The sequence below is a fragment of the Piliocolobus tephrosceles genome, chromosome 19, assembly GCF_002776525.5.
Source record: "Piliocolobus tephrosceles isolate RC106 chromosome 19, ASM277652v3, whole genome shotgun sequence".
NCBI lineage: Eukaryota > Metazoa > Chordata > Mammalia > Primates > Cercopithecidae > Piliocolobus > Piliocolobus tephrosceles.
The window spans coordinates 10,874,916-10,888,869 of record NC_045452.1 but is presented as its reverse complement, the minus strand read 5'-3'; the positions used below and the strand labels follow the sequence as shown (position 1 = coordinate 10,888,869).

Here is a 13,954-nt window from a genome sequence, read left to right as displayed (position 1 = left end):
CTGGGGCTCAGGTGTCTCTGCCGCTGGACACAGGAAACTGTTTGATGGAGCAAGAACAGGGGCTTTCAGCTGGAAGAGCTGGTTTGCATCCCACCTCCACCAACCCCCCTGTGTGTGACCCTGGGCAGCTGTGCCACCTGAGCCTAGGAGACATCTACAAAGTCAGGATGGGATTACAGAAAGGCCTGGCCTGGCTGGGATTTGTGGATTGATGTCTGAAGAGTGTTTTATGGGTGCCCACAGTGGCAGCTAACAGCAAAGACAGAGCAGATTCCATGCCCTGGGAAGCCCCAGGAGCTGCTTCCACCTGGACCCCATGTCTCTGCAGAGGCTGATGAATTCACCTGGCCCTGATGCTTCCAGCTGCATTTTCTGAAGTCAGACCCTTAACCTCTCTAAGCCTCAGTTTGTTCATCTCACTAATAGGGGTCATGCATGAGCAAGTTCTGAGGTGGGTCCTCCCCCAGTGAACCTTCAGATGAGACTGCAGACCCTGCCAACCCCGACTGCAACCTCATGAGAGACCTTCAGCCAGAGGCACCTGATTACTGACCCACAGAAACTGCAAAAATAAATGCCGTTTTAAGCCACTAAAAATACAGGACTCAACCTCCCTTCCTCCTCACCCCGCATGGAAGCACCGTTTGTGATTAAATGAAGGAAGGCACGATGAGGTTCATGATTCCAACTGTGACTGTGTGCCAAGCACGCTTAGGGTCTGTGCTTCTTCTCTGCCATTTGCTGGCTACTGGGGAGGGCATGGCCTCATGTGCCTTGGTTTTCTCACCTGTGAAATGGAACTAGCAGCCTCTGGTTCTGTTGGGAGGAGGTCACGCAGGTGAAGCGCAAAGGACACTCAGTAACTTGAGGGTGGCTGTGGGGTCAGGCCTTTGTCATGTGACTGTTGCTGCATTAGCGTCCACTCCCTTCCCCTGGAAAGGCAGCCTCTCTTTTGAATAAGGAAACACAAGAAGGTCCCAGGTCTGTTTGGACCCTGGGAGAGCAAATAATAAACAGAGCCTGACTTTCTGGAAGGACGAGGATGAGAGTGATCTGATAAAATGCTCTGGCAGGCCCCCTTGGTCCATCCAATTCACTAAAAACACCGGGATTAGAAAGTACTTCACTTTGGTGTTACTGGCTCTACCAAAAGCTGGCTGTGTGACCTTGGGCAGAGAACTCAACCTCTCTGAGCCTAAGTGTCCCCAGCTGTGAAGTAGGTCAGGGATGGACTGGATGACACAAACTTGTGGTGGCCCTGCTCCACTCTCTCCTCTTCTGCGCACCTCTGACTGCTGGAGTCCTCAGTTTCCCTAGTCTGCCTTTTTACCCAAGTTCCAACTTTCCTGAATCAATCGATCGATCGATCTAAAACTTCCAGCTCCTGGCCTTAGGTCGCTTATTGCACAGCTCCCTTGAGGTCCCCTCTCTTACGCCATTCTGCCCCTCGCCGGCCCTGCAAGGCCAATACCAGCTCCCCTTTTTGGAGGAGGAGCAGTGAGGGCTCAGGAAATACCTGGCTCTCACAGTTGGTTGGGGTGTGGGGCGGTCCAGTCTGCCCAGCCTGGGTCTCTTGCACTCCAGAGGGCCACCAGGAAACCCACCCCGGGGGATGCCACAGGCCAGGAGGTGGCCTCAGAGACGCTGAGAAAGGCAGGAAAGAGGGGAGGCAGGGCATGGCTAAGCCTTGGGCTATGTTGGCTGCTCTCCCTCACCTCTGCCCCTGCCCCTGAAGTCCCCTCTGCCAGGCCGACTGGCACCTCTGCTCATGGCCTCCAGCTCCGAGGGGCAGGTGTGGTCACCTTGGCCATGGGCAGCAGCCAGCAGCTTAAGTTCCCCCGGGTGTGCTCTGCAGCAGAGGGCCTAGGTTAATAAGCTATGGGGAGTGATTTCCCAGGAGGAAGGGCAAAAGTGGGCAGGCACTGACCCTGGTGTAGTGGATGAACATTCCAGAATGCAGACTCGCCCTGGCAGAGCAACTTGCAATCTACTGTGTGCCTTCAGAGTGTGCTGTGGGCCTGGTCTCCAGTCCTGGCACTGCCACCTCCAGGTCTGTGACCCTGGGGAGGCCCCTATCCCAAGTCAGCCTCAGTTTCCTCATCTGTGCAAGGGCGATGGTGGTGAAGGCTCTGTGAAGGATTCTAAGTAGCATGCGGGAATGCCGTGTGCTTATATGGCAGTGGTGTTCAGTACTATTATTTTTTAAACTTTTGTATCTAGTAACAGTTACCTTGTTTTGGTTCTCACCGTTCTGAGTTTTATCCTGTGCATTCATTCATTTACTCACCCACCCATGCAAAAATAAAAGGCAATTTCATCACTTCTTAAAAACATGTCTTTGGGAATTGAGTGTCTTCCCTGGCCGGGTGTGGAGCTGGTTAAACAGCTCTGACATCTGGTCCTTGTCCTGTCTGCTTTGTGTGCGCTGGGGTTCTCATGTCTGTTCAGCTTTGACCCTTTGCAGTGAGGTCAGGAGTGCCCCTTGGGTGCACCCCCTGGGACCCTCGTTAGGGTCAGACCCTGAGGCATACTCAGCCTGGGGGTGAGCTGGGAGTTCTCAGCTGCCTGCCTGCGTGACCTCCCAGCACCCGAGTACAGTTAATACATCAGGAGAGCGGGGAGGGGCAGGACTCCCAGGAAACTGAGCTGTCGAGTCAGAGAGAGCTCCGGGAGCCCCTTTCCCGCATCTGCATGTGTGGGCGGGGCCGGTCTGACGAGCGCCTGCTCATGCACATCACCCCGCGAAATCGTCACTGCCAGCCTGCGAGCTGCATGTGAACATCCCCATTGTGAAGACAAGAAGAGTGAGACAGGAGAGGGTGTGGCAGCGGGACAATGGCGATGCTGGTCCTGCAGGCCCTGGGCATTTCTGCTCAGAAACCCACATGGGGACCTCTTCCTGACGAAAGTTCAGGGCCCACTAGTGTCTGCGTCCTCTCCCCACAGCCCCGACTTCCCTTTCCTTCTGCAGCTAAGAAAGCAGATAGTTGGCTATTTGGAGAGTAGGTCAGATTGCTCACCATCAGCAAGGACCCCTGCACACCCTCCCATGGCTCCCTCACAGCAGCTGGGATGAGCTCAAAATCCTCAGGGCAGGAGTCTATGTTAATGAAACATCTCTTGATTTGTCCTTCCCTTTGGCCTTTCTCTTTAAGGATTCCTTGAGGAAACGGAGCCCCAGGGCCCTCAGGCCTCCATGCTTAGAATTGAAGTCATCACCCCGCCCCTGGTATCCAGAAAGGTCTGGTCCCAAGTGTCCCTGGGAGAACTGTGAGCGGAAGGTCCTGTGTGGCAGAACCCCAGGCCAGAGGGGTGGAGGGGCTGATCCTGCACGTCCAGCAGCTCTGTTTTCCCTCCCTCCCACCACAGGCTCTTCTCCTGTCATTTCCCCGCATCTCCCTGTTTCTTCCTGTCTGGATCTTTCTCCTTCCCTCTCTCTGTCTCTCTCTCTCTCACATTGCGTGTGTGGGCATTCGTGGTCTCTGTCAGTCTCTCCATCTCTCTCCTGGGTCAAGTCTGCAATTGCAGTCAGTCAGACAGCTCAGGCACAAAAAGACTCAGCCACTTTCATTTGCTGAGACCCCAAGGAGTCCAGCGTCTGTGCCTGGCATTCGAGGCTCCTGGGGACCTGCCCGCCAGCCTGGGTCCCTGCTCCCTGCTCCTTCCCTGCCTCAAGCTGGTCCCCCACCCACAGCCCTCTCTGGAAAGCAGAGCTGGAGACTCAGTTCCAGAAGCGGAAGTTTATTTCTAAAGGGCCCAGGGCAACAGGAGTGGGGCTGGGGAGAGGGAGCCGGGAGGGAGGCAGCTCATACAGGGGCATTGTCCAGTGGGCCATCCCTGCGGCACGTGGGGTTTGATGGCCGGGATTGTCAGAGGAGCCGAGCAGAACGTGCTTAGAATTGTCCACTTGCAGGCCAGATGCGTGGCTCACACCTGTAATCCTGGCACTTTGGGATGTCGAGGCGGGCAGATCACCTGAGGTCAGGAGTTCAAGACCAGCCTGGCCAACGTGGCGAAACCCGGTCTCTACTAAAAATACAAAAGTTAGCCGGGTGTGGTGGCAGGCTACTCGGGAGGCTGAGGCAGGAGAATCACTTGAACCTGGGAGGTGGAGGTTGTGGTGAGCTGAGATCTTGCCACTGCACTCCAGCCTGGGTGACAGAGTGAGACTCTGTTTCAAAAAAAAAAAAAGAAAGAAAGAAAAGAAAAGAAAAGAAAAGAAAAGAAAAAAGAAAGAGTCTGGACGCGGTGGCTCACTCCTGTAATCCCAGCACTTTGGGAGGCTAAGGCAGGTGGATCACGAGGTCAGGAGATCGAGACCATTCTGGCTAACACAGTGAAACCCCGTCTCTACTAAAAATGCCAAAAATTAGCTGGGCGTGGTGGCGGGCGCCTGTAGTCCCAGCTACTCGGGAGACTGAGGCAGGAGAATGGCCTGAACCCAGGAGGCAGAGCTTGCAGTGAGCCAAGATCGGCCACTGCCCTCCAGCCTGGGTGACAGAGCAAGACTCTGTCTCAAAAAGAAAAGAAAGAATGAATGAATGAATAAATAAATAAATAAATAAAATAGAATAGAATAGTCCACTTGCAGCTTGGAAGAGGGAGCCATGTACTGATAGGCTCCTGTGCCCCATGGGTCGGTGTGCCTAAATCCCTCTCAGGACTGGGCTGGTGTGCCAGGAAGCACCAAGAGCATCCCATGTCGGATGTCAGTGAACCCAGGGGTGGAATCAGAGAGAGACGTCTGCAGGTGGCCAAGGCAGCAGTGACAGAGACCACGGATGCCCCCACACATGCAACGTGAGAGAGAGAGGGAGAGAAGGAGAGACAGGAAGAAACAGGGAGATGCAGGGAAATGAGAGAAGAGCCTGGGGTGAGAGGGAGGGAAAACAGAACTGCCGAATGTGCAGGATCAGCCCTGCCGCCCCTCTGGCCTGGGGTTCTGCCGCACAGGACCTTCTGCTCACAGTTCTACCAGGGACGTTTGGGACCTGACCATTCTGGATACCAGGGGTGGGATGTGGCTTCATTCTAAGCATGGACGCCTGAGGGCACTGGGGCTCCATTTCCTCAGGGAATCCTTGAAGAGAAAGGCCAAAGGGATACATTAGTATCTAAAGTCTATCATTCACATAGTGTTCTTTCTTCCTGTTACACATTTCTATGAATTTTGAAATATTTATGTTTACCATTTTGATCTCATGAGGAATACTCTCACTGCTCCAAAACTTCCCTCTTCTTTACTTATGAATCTCTGTCCTCTTTCTCCAGAAACCTTACAAACTATTGATATTTTTACCATCCCCTTGGTTTTGCCTTTTCCAGAATGTCATATAGTTGGAGTCATGTATTAGGTTGGCACAAAAGTAATTGCGGTTTCCCCATATTTTTAATGCCAAAAACCGCAATTACTTTTGCACCAACCCAGTATTATGCAGCTTTTTCAGATGAACTTACTTCAGTAATCAATGTACTTAAAGTCACCCTGCTCTGCTGCCTTTCTGTATGGTCTCATCCATTTGAAGGCATGCCCTCACAGTCTTTCTGATACATTCCTTTGTTTTCTCTATGCCTTGATGGAGAATTCCTTTAAATCACAGAATAATATTGTGTTTTATGGATGATTATTTTTTTCATTCACCTCTTGAATATCTCGCTTCTAGTTTGGGTGGTTAGAGACAAAGCTGCTGTAAACATTCCTGTGCAGGCTTTGTGTGGACGTAACTTTTCATCTCAACTGAATACATACCCAAGAGCATAATTTTTGGATTATATTGTGAAAATATGTTGGGATTGGTAAGAATTTGGTGGATTTCATAAGAGAAATCATTTGGTTCTGGTACTGTCTTTTTTGGAATGTTCTTAATGTTAATTCACTTAATAGGCAGAGGCTGTTCAGATTGTGTATGTTTCTAGTGTGACCCAGGGAAGATTATGTCTCTCAAGGAATTGATACATTTCACCTTCTCGTTGTTAATGTAGATGAACGCACATCCAGGAAAATGTTACCTATACTAAGCAATGATGGCAACAACTTGTCTTCTTGTCTTTTCAGTTCGGTATAAGACATAGGCATTTATCCATTTCTCTGTTCAAATACGCACACATACACACACTCACGCTTTTACTATGAATAAAATCTATTCCAGTCCTATCATTTAGGAAATCACATAATCCTGCTGGGTGCAGTGGCTTACACCTGTAATCCCAGCACTTTGGGAGGCTGAGGCGGGTGAATCATGAGGTCAAGAGCTCGAGATCAGCCTGGCCAATATGGTGAAACCCTGTCTCTGCTAAAAATATAAAAAAATTAGCTGGGCCTGGTGGCGGGTGTTTGGACGAACGGAGGCAAGATGGTGCACTTCCGGGTTCTTCTTCACCACCAACTCTTCCCGCGCGTGCGAAAATGCAGCCGGCGCCTGGGAAGGTGCAGATCAACTGGGCATGCGCCAGGTGACGTCAATCCGAAGAGACCAAGATTTACCTGGTCGCACCTGCGGAACGCCCCGGACACGCCCGTGCCCCGCTTATTGCCCTCCCACCCCTAGAAAAGCCGCTCTCAGCCAGTGAGCCACGCGGCCTTCTCACAGCCCCACTCCTGTGGGGATGTCGAGACTGTGGGAACTCTGTCTGAGAGCCCCACGGGGGGACTCTGCCGGCCTCCTTCGCCGGAGGCCGACAGACTTCTCCCACACACCTTAGGTTACCAAAATAAACTTGCAGTTTTGCTCCTACACTTGCCTACCCGCTGGTTCTTTTGCGCCCGCTGGGCTGGTCTTAGAAAAACAAATCAGCGGGTACCTGTAATCCTGGCTACTCAGGAGACTGAGGCAAGAAAGTCACATAATCCATTAGGTGATGTTCCAATGTTTATTTAACTCATAACTTCTATAATACATTAATTTGAACTTACAGAAATAAAAAGTAAAGCATTTGGAAACTGATCCCAGAATACAGGACATTTCTATAGGAAACAAGATGTGAACATAAGACTCAATGAGTTCGATGGTGGTAATAATACTTAGGACTCAATTTATAATCTAATCAAATTAGATTAAGTGCAATCATGAAATGTCCCATATTTTTCACCTATGACCTTGTATAATGCTTTAACTGAGTAGAAAGTTCCTAAGTTGGCCGGGCGCGGTGGCTCACGCCTGTAATCCCAGCACTTTGGGAGGCCGAGACGGATGGATCATGAGGTCAGGAGATCGAGACCATCCTGGCTAACATGGTGAAACCCCATCTCTACCAAAAATACAAAAAAACTAGCCGGGTGTAGTGACGGGCGCCTGTAGTCCCAGCTACTCGGGAGGCTGAGGCAGGAGAATGAGGAGAATGGCGTGAACCCAGGAGGTGGAGCTTGCAGTGAGCCGAGATTGCGCCACCACACTCCAGCCTGGGCCACTGAGCAAGAATCCATCTCAAAAAAAAAAAAGAAAGAAAGTTCCTAAGTCTACCCACCCAAGTAATTTTCTTACCCTTTTTTTTTTTTTGCAGTGGCGGCTTATTTGGCCTCCCCAGAATGGACTGGAGCATCAGTAGTGCCTGGGTTCATCACAGGACAGATACTCAAGACACTCTGATCACCATTAGGTGGACTTGAAGGAGCCAAAAATGGGCGCAGTGTCTCCTCAACAGAGACTCTCCTGAATGTATAGACATGGGAACCACTTTCAGCATCAAAAAAGGAAACGTTCTGCATGCCCATATCCAGAAAAATCCCCACTCGCTGTAACTTGCGGTCTACGAAGAGGAAAGTCAGCGGCACGGTGCTGGCAGAGAGGCGGCTTCCAGCCCTCAAACTCACAGTCCAGAATCCACGCTCTGTGGTCAGCTGGATCCTCCCTTTCCGGCGAACAGATTCTCTGCAGACTCCCAGGTCCCATTCTGTGCTTGTTCCCACGTCTACCTCCCAGTAGTGGCGGCCACAGGTAAAGCGAGGGGAGCCCAGGACACAAATGGACAAGTCAAATCTCTCGGCACGGTCTTGCCAATTGTGTCTGATGCGCCCACTTTGGACGGTCCTGAGGTCGTCAGAAATGAGGAGGAAGTTGTTGGCTGTGTCGCCATCCAAGGTCATATCCACTGTGAAAAGGAAAACAAGTTGATCATCAAATGGACAGAAGCCCACCCCATGCCTCTCCTCTACTTCACAGGCCCAAATATCTCTTGACTTTGGTTTAATTCTCTTCTTCCCCCAAAATCAAAATTTTCATAAGGCAACTTCCCTGACTGGTTCAAATTCTCATAGGTGTGCTTTGTGGCAATACCCAACTCTTATTCACAGTAGCAATTCTTATTTGACTTTATGTCACGTGTTTGCTTCATTGACCTTTTCTTCATTTAGAGTGGAGGGTCTCTGAACGCAGACACCATGATCCCCACCTTGATGCATGGATAAATGAATGATAATTAAGGCAATGCAAGTGGTCAATATTAAATATGTTTCTGCTTCCATAATGTATTGCTCAATTCAGTATCTAGAGCATGATTCCAAGCCTTTGTTTTCCATGTTTGTAAACAAATTACTTGTGCACGGTTCTGACAGATGGGCTATATCTGCAGCTGACAATATGATGGCAGAGGTGCCCGTCCTGGACATTAAGAGGCTCCAAGGCCAGGAGGAAGAGGGGGGCCTTAGATGAAATAATGTTTTCCATTCTACATGAGAGGTGAGACCTTAAGCAAAACAATGGTAAATTTTGGAGCCAAGAGAAAGGTATTTGAAAGTTGTTTGTTATAACTGACTGATTGTAGAGAATAAAGGTGGCAAATACAAAGGTCAATAATTTAAGGCATTGAGTATGTGGTTGACAGGTGAAGCTGCCAATTCTCATGAAGGAGGCAGTGTGATCTGGCCTAGAGAAAATTAATTGTCCAGGGCATTCTGAAAAAAAAAAAAAATCTACAGAACATATTATCCTTCAAGTCAAAAAACTGATATGATCACCAACATAGATTTTATAGATTATAGTAAAACTTGAGGGAATTGATTGCTGTTTGATAGTGAATTAGGGAATGAAATGAATGGATATGGACAAGGAAGGAGGAAGAATGTTCCAAACATGACGTGAACAGGGTGAATCTGTCCTCCATATTTCAGCACAGCGACAGTCAGGTAATGTTAGGTGAGTGAGTAAAGATCATGACTGTCACGGCAGAAGCGACCAGTGTCGGGGACATCATAGGGGCCCACCACCATTTATAGGTGTAATTATTTGCCCAGGTTGACTGACCATAATCTCTTCATGTAAATGTCCCTTTTCTCCAGAGTTATGGAGAGTGATAGTGTTTTCTGTAGCCAGGACCACTGTTGAAGCCCATGGCGCATGGATGAGGAGACCAGTGTCTGCAACTCGTCCCACACTCACAGAAACAAACACCATAGGTGCTCCATTCCAAACTCTTCTCAACCCTGGGGTGAGGTTGTTTGGTACAGTGGGTGCCAATATTCGCCCTGCATTAGAATTACCAGGCCCATCTCAAGGTCAGAGTCCTGGGAACCTTTGCTAGAGAGAAATTCAAATTCAGTTGCTCTGTGTTTTTGTTACTCAGCAAAGTCCCCAAGACAGAGGGATCAATCCTGAGACTTCCCAGTTCAGCATCTGCATTTTAACAAAATTCCCAGGTAATCTGAGCACACTAAGTTTAGAGAATCCCTTGTCTAACCCATGACATAGACATTGGGCTTTTTTTGTTGTTGTTGTTTGTTTGTTTTTGAGCCAGAGTCTCGCTCTGTCGCCCAGGCTGGAGTGCAGTGGCACGATCTTGGCTCACTGCAAGCTCCACCCCCCAGGTTCACGCCTTTCTCCTGTCTCAGCCTCCTGAGTAGCTGGGACTACAGGCGCCCGCCACCGCGCCTGGCTAATTTTTTGTATTTTTAGTAGAGACAGACTTTCACCATGTTAGCCAGGATGGTCTTGATCTCCTGACCTCGTGATCCCCCGGCCTCAGCCTCCCAAAGAGCTGGGATTACAGGCATGAGCCACCGCACCCAGCCTTTTTTTTTGGAGATCACCAGGAAATCCGCATATGGAATGCAGGGCCAATTGCACAAATGATTTTTCCTGGTCTGGTCGTGGGAAGAGGGCAGGGTATACAGATTCCTTACCTTGGAACTTGCGCATCCTTGGGTTCATCTGTAGAATCTTCTTCAGCTTGGGCTCCAGTTCCTTGATGTGGGAAACCAGCCTCTCTAGCTGCCGATTGGGCCTGACTTTGTTCTTCTGAGAGACCACAGAACAGCAACAGCAAAGTAGGTCCTCCCCATGGGGCTCCTTCTGCAGTGAGTTGATGCACTTGAGGCAGACGCTGCATCCACACCCCAGGGACATTGGTTTTTCTAGATAGTCTGAGCAGATGGGACAGCTGCTTGCTTCTTGGAAGAGTGCAGCCATGTTCACTGCCAGGGGAAAACTGCACAAGGGAAGAAAATTTCCATGAGGTGAAAGCCTGTTAGTTGTGACAAGTGACAACCTTTTCATGCATAGAGGTATTGTGTTCCAGCTTTGTCAACCTAGAACAAGGCCGTGAGTACAAACACTCAAGCACATCCCCCCAACCCCCGTCTTCACAGATTTGAAGTTCTTTTGGGAAAGTCACGAGTCATCACTGTGCTCTGAGCTGAGGTGGAGGAAGGGTTCATTTTCCTGGTGACCCAGCAGCTGAGCCTGAGCCAGTGACACGGCAGCACCCATGTGACGAGCAGCAGCGAGCTGGGGTCATTTCACCTCCTCCTAGGGCAGCCCAAGCAAGAAACTGATTGATGAACATAAGAATTAGGGGCTGGGAGGTCGGGCGCGGTGGCTCTTGCCTGTCCAGCACTTTAGGAGGCCGAGGTGGGTGGATCATCTGAGGTTGTCAAAAGTTCGAGACCAGCCTGACCACCATGGTGAAACCCCGTCACTACTAAAAATACAAAAAAATTAGCCAGGCACAGTGGCAGACACCTGTAATCCCAGATACTTGGGAGGCTGAGGCAGGAGAATTGCTTGAACCTGGGAGGTGGAGGTTGCAGTGAGCAGAGATCGTGCCATTGTACTCCAGCCTGGGCAACAGAGCCAGACTCCATCTCCAAAATAATAATAACAATAATAATTAGAGGCTGGGTGCAGTAGCTCACATCTGTAATCCCAGCACTTTGCAAGGCCAAAGCAGGAAGATCCCTTGAGCCCAGGAGTTCAGGACCGGTCTGGGCAACACAGGAAGACTCTGTCTCTACAGATAATACAAAAATTAGCAGAGAGCAGAGATCTCGCCAGGTCTCTCCAACCTGGACAACAGAGTAAGACCCTGTCTCACCAAAAAAAAAAAAAAACATCCTTCTCCAGCCTTGGAAATGAATACCAAATTGACTGCCCCCACTCCTAGACTGGGGATCCAGGGTGACTGGTTTTCATCTCTGAGGCAGTGCGCAGACAGCCTTTGTTGAATTCATTAATTACAAATTTCTCTCATTCATCCCCCCAGGTCATAACCCCCATTTCTAGACATCTAAGGAGGAAAAACACACACACAGGCGTGGACTCACCTCTTCTGCTGGAAGCTCCTCTGTCCTCCAGCTGCTTCCACCAGGAGCTCAGGTCTTTCGGGGAAGGGGCACAGGAGGGCCTTTTATTGGTGAGATTCCCACCTCCCACTGGGTCACACCCGGCCACGCCCTCTAGCCTAATGAGGCTTTGATTTAATTATAACAGGGAATTAGGTGTTTATTGGTGATATATCTGCAGTTAACTGTGACTTTACTAAATCCTTCATTCTGACAGTGTATTTTTCTTTCATATGAAGGTAAGATTAAATTGCCTTTATATTAAATTAGGCTTAATGTACTAACTTCAAAAGCTTATTTTAGAGATGTTTCCATCAGTTGTCAGGAAAGATAATTCCTGTAATATGTTGTAGGCTTGAAGCTTTGCTTGGAATCCTAAAGTATTAAGTATGATTGGATTTGCAATTTTACAAAATGGTTTAAATTCGTATACATCAGACTCAAAGGTAATAAGGGCATGCATCCCATTGAGGAAAATCTAGGCAATTTTTATTTATTTCCATTGGTTTATTTCTGGTTTTGAAAAAATTTCATACTTCTTAGGAAAAAATTAAATAATTACTATTTTGACAAATGACCATTAAGCTTCTTGGACCCTGAGTACTTCAGAGAGTGTTAGGATAAAAGCTACAATTAAAAAAAAAAAAAAAAAGATTATTTTCTGGTGAAACTTGAGTTCTCAGATAGAAATTGCTACCCGTGATGTGAGTTGTGCTTTCTTCCATTTGAATCAACCCCGAACCTTTTCCTTTTCATGCTTTTCTGTGTAGTGGGATCTTTACTGCTTTGTTTTCAAATTTCAAAGAATTTGAATATAATCTTATCATTTTCCCTATCCCCCTTGGCACATATTAAAAGAATTTTCTCTTTTTGCATAATTAAAAATAAAGACCTAATTTTAGTCAGCTTTAAATATGATTCCTCATGGGATTAGAGGACTCTGAGACACTCAGGTCTTGTTTTGGTTTACTTTTTTTCTCTTTACTTTCAGTTGACATGTAATAATCGTACATATTTATGGCACACAGTAATATTTTCATACATGCATAAACTGTGTAATAATCAAGTCAGGATAATTAGCACACTCTAAAAATTTATTTCTTTTCTTTCCTTTTTTTTTTTTTTTTAAGACAGAGTCTAGCCGGGCGCGGTGGCTCAAGCCTGTAATCCCAGCACTTTGGGAGGCCGAGACCATCCTGGCTAACACGGTGAAACCCCGTCTCTACTAAAAAATACAAAAATCTAGCCGGGCGAGGTGGCGGGCGCCTGTAGTCCCGGCTACTCCGGAGGCTGAGGCAGGAGAATGGCGGGAACCCGGGAGGCGGAGCTTGCAGTGAGCTGAGATCCGGCCACTGCACTCCAGGCCCGGCGACAGACCGAGACTCCGTCTCAAAAAAAAAAAAAAAAAAAAAAGACAGAGTCTCGCTCTGTCGGCCAGGGTGGAGTGCAATGGCACGAACTCGGCTCACTGCAACATCCAGCTCCTGAGCTCAAGCAATTCTCCTGCCTCAGCCTCCTAAGTAGCTGCGATTACAGGCATGTGCCACCATGTCTGGCTAATTTTTTTTTTTTTAGTAGAAATGGGGTTTCACCATTTCAGCCAGGCTGGTCTCAAACTGTTGACCTCAGGTAACCCACCCACCTCGGCCTCCCAAATTGCTGGGATTGCAGGCATGAGCCACCGCGCCCAGCCAACATTTATTATTTCCTTGTGATGGGAGCCTTCAGAATCCTCTTAGGTTTTTAAAAATATGCAATCGTGTATAAGTAACCATACTTACCCTACAGTTGTGTTAGAACCCATTTCTCCCAACCAGCTGTAATTTTATATCCAATTATCAACCTCTCTCCAAGCTCCCTTCCTAGCCTCCACCAGAGCCCATTTCTTCTATCTAGCTGTAATTCTGTATCCAATAACCAACCTCTCCCCAAGCTCCCCTCCCACTTACCCTCCCAACCTCTATATCCACGATTCTATTCTCTGCTTCTGTGAACTCAGCATTTTTCTTTTAGCTCCCATATAGGAGTGAGAACATGCGGTATTTATCTTTCCAGACCTGATTTATTTTGCTTAACATCATCTCCTCCAGGCTGAGACTCAAGTCTTGACCCAGAGAACTGATGAATCTGCAGGTATCATGGAAATGGCCAGGTTAGTGATTAATTTGTACTTAATTCATAAAATAACACCTTTGTTTTCAAATTTCAAATAACTTGAATATAATCTATTTCCCCCTCCTAAAGTCTATCACATATTAAATGAAGATTTTTTTCTTTGTATGTATATTTTTAAAAGAGCTACATTTAGTTCTATTAAAAAATGATGGCCGGGCGCGGTGGCTCACGCCTGTAATCCCAGCACTTTGGGAGGCTGAGGCGGGCAGATCACAAGGTCAGGAGAAT

The 13,954-nt window shown here is 48.2% G+C and overlaps 1 protein-coding gene across 2 annotated transcripts; it reads right to left on the bottom strand.

Moving 5' to 3' along the window:
- Positions 1–7,446: 7,446 nt before the first annotated feature.
- On the bottom strand, positions 7,447–12,603 carry RFPL1 (ret finger protein like 1). Of its 2 annotated transcripts, XM_023190765.2 has the most exons (3): positions 11,534–12,603; positions 10,115–10,419; positions 7,466–8,088 (listed from the first exon to the last, which is right to left on the bottom strand). In XM_023190765.2, the coding sequence occupies exons 2-3, from the start codon at positions 10,398–10,400 to the stop codon at positions 7,508–7,510; spliced, it is 867 nt and encodes a 288-aa protein (XP_023046533.1). In that variant the 5' UTR covers positions 10,401–10,419; positions 11,534–12,603; the 3' UTR covers positions 7,466–7,507. The 2 variants fall into 2 exon arrangements, with proteins under 2 accessions (XP_023046532.1, XP_023046533.1); XM_023190764.2 differs by lacking the exon at positions 11,534–12,603 and having other exon boundaries at positions 7,447–8,088; positions 10,115–10,678.
- Positions 12,604–13,954: the final 1,351 nt, after the last annotated feature.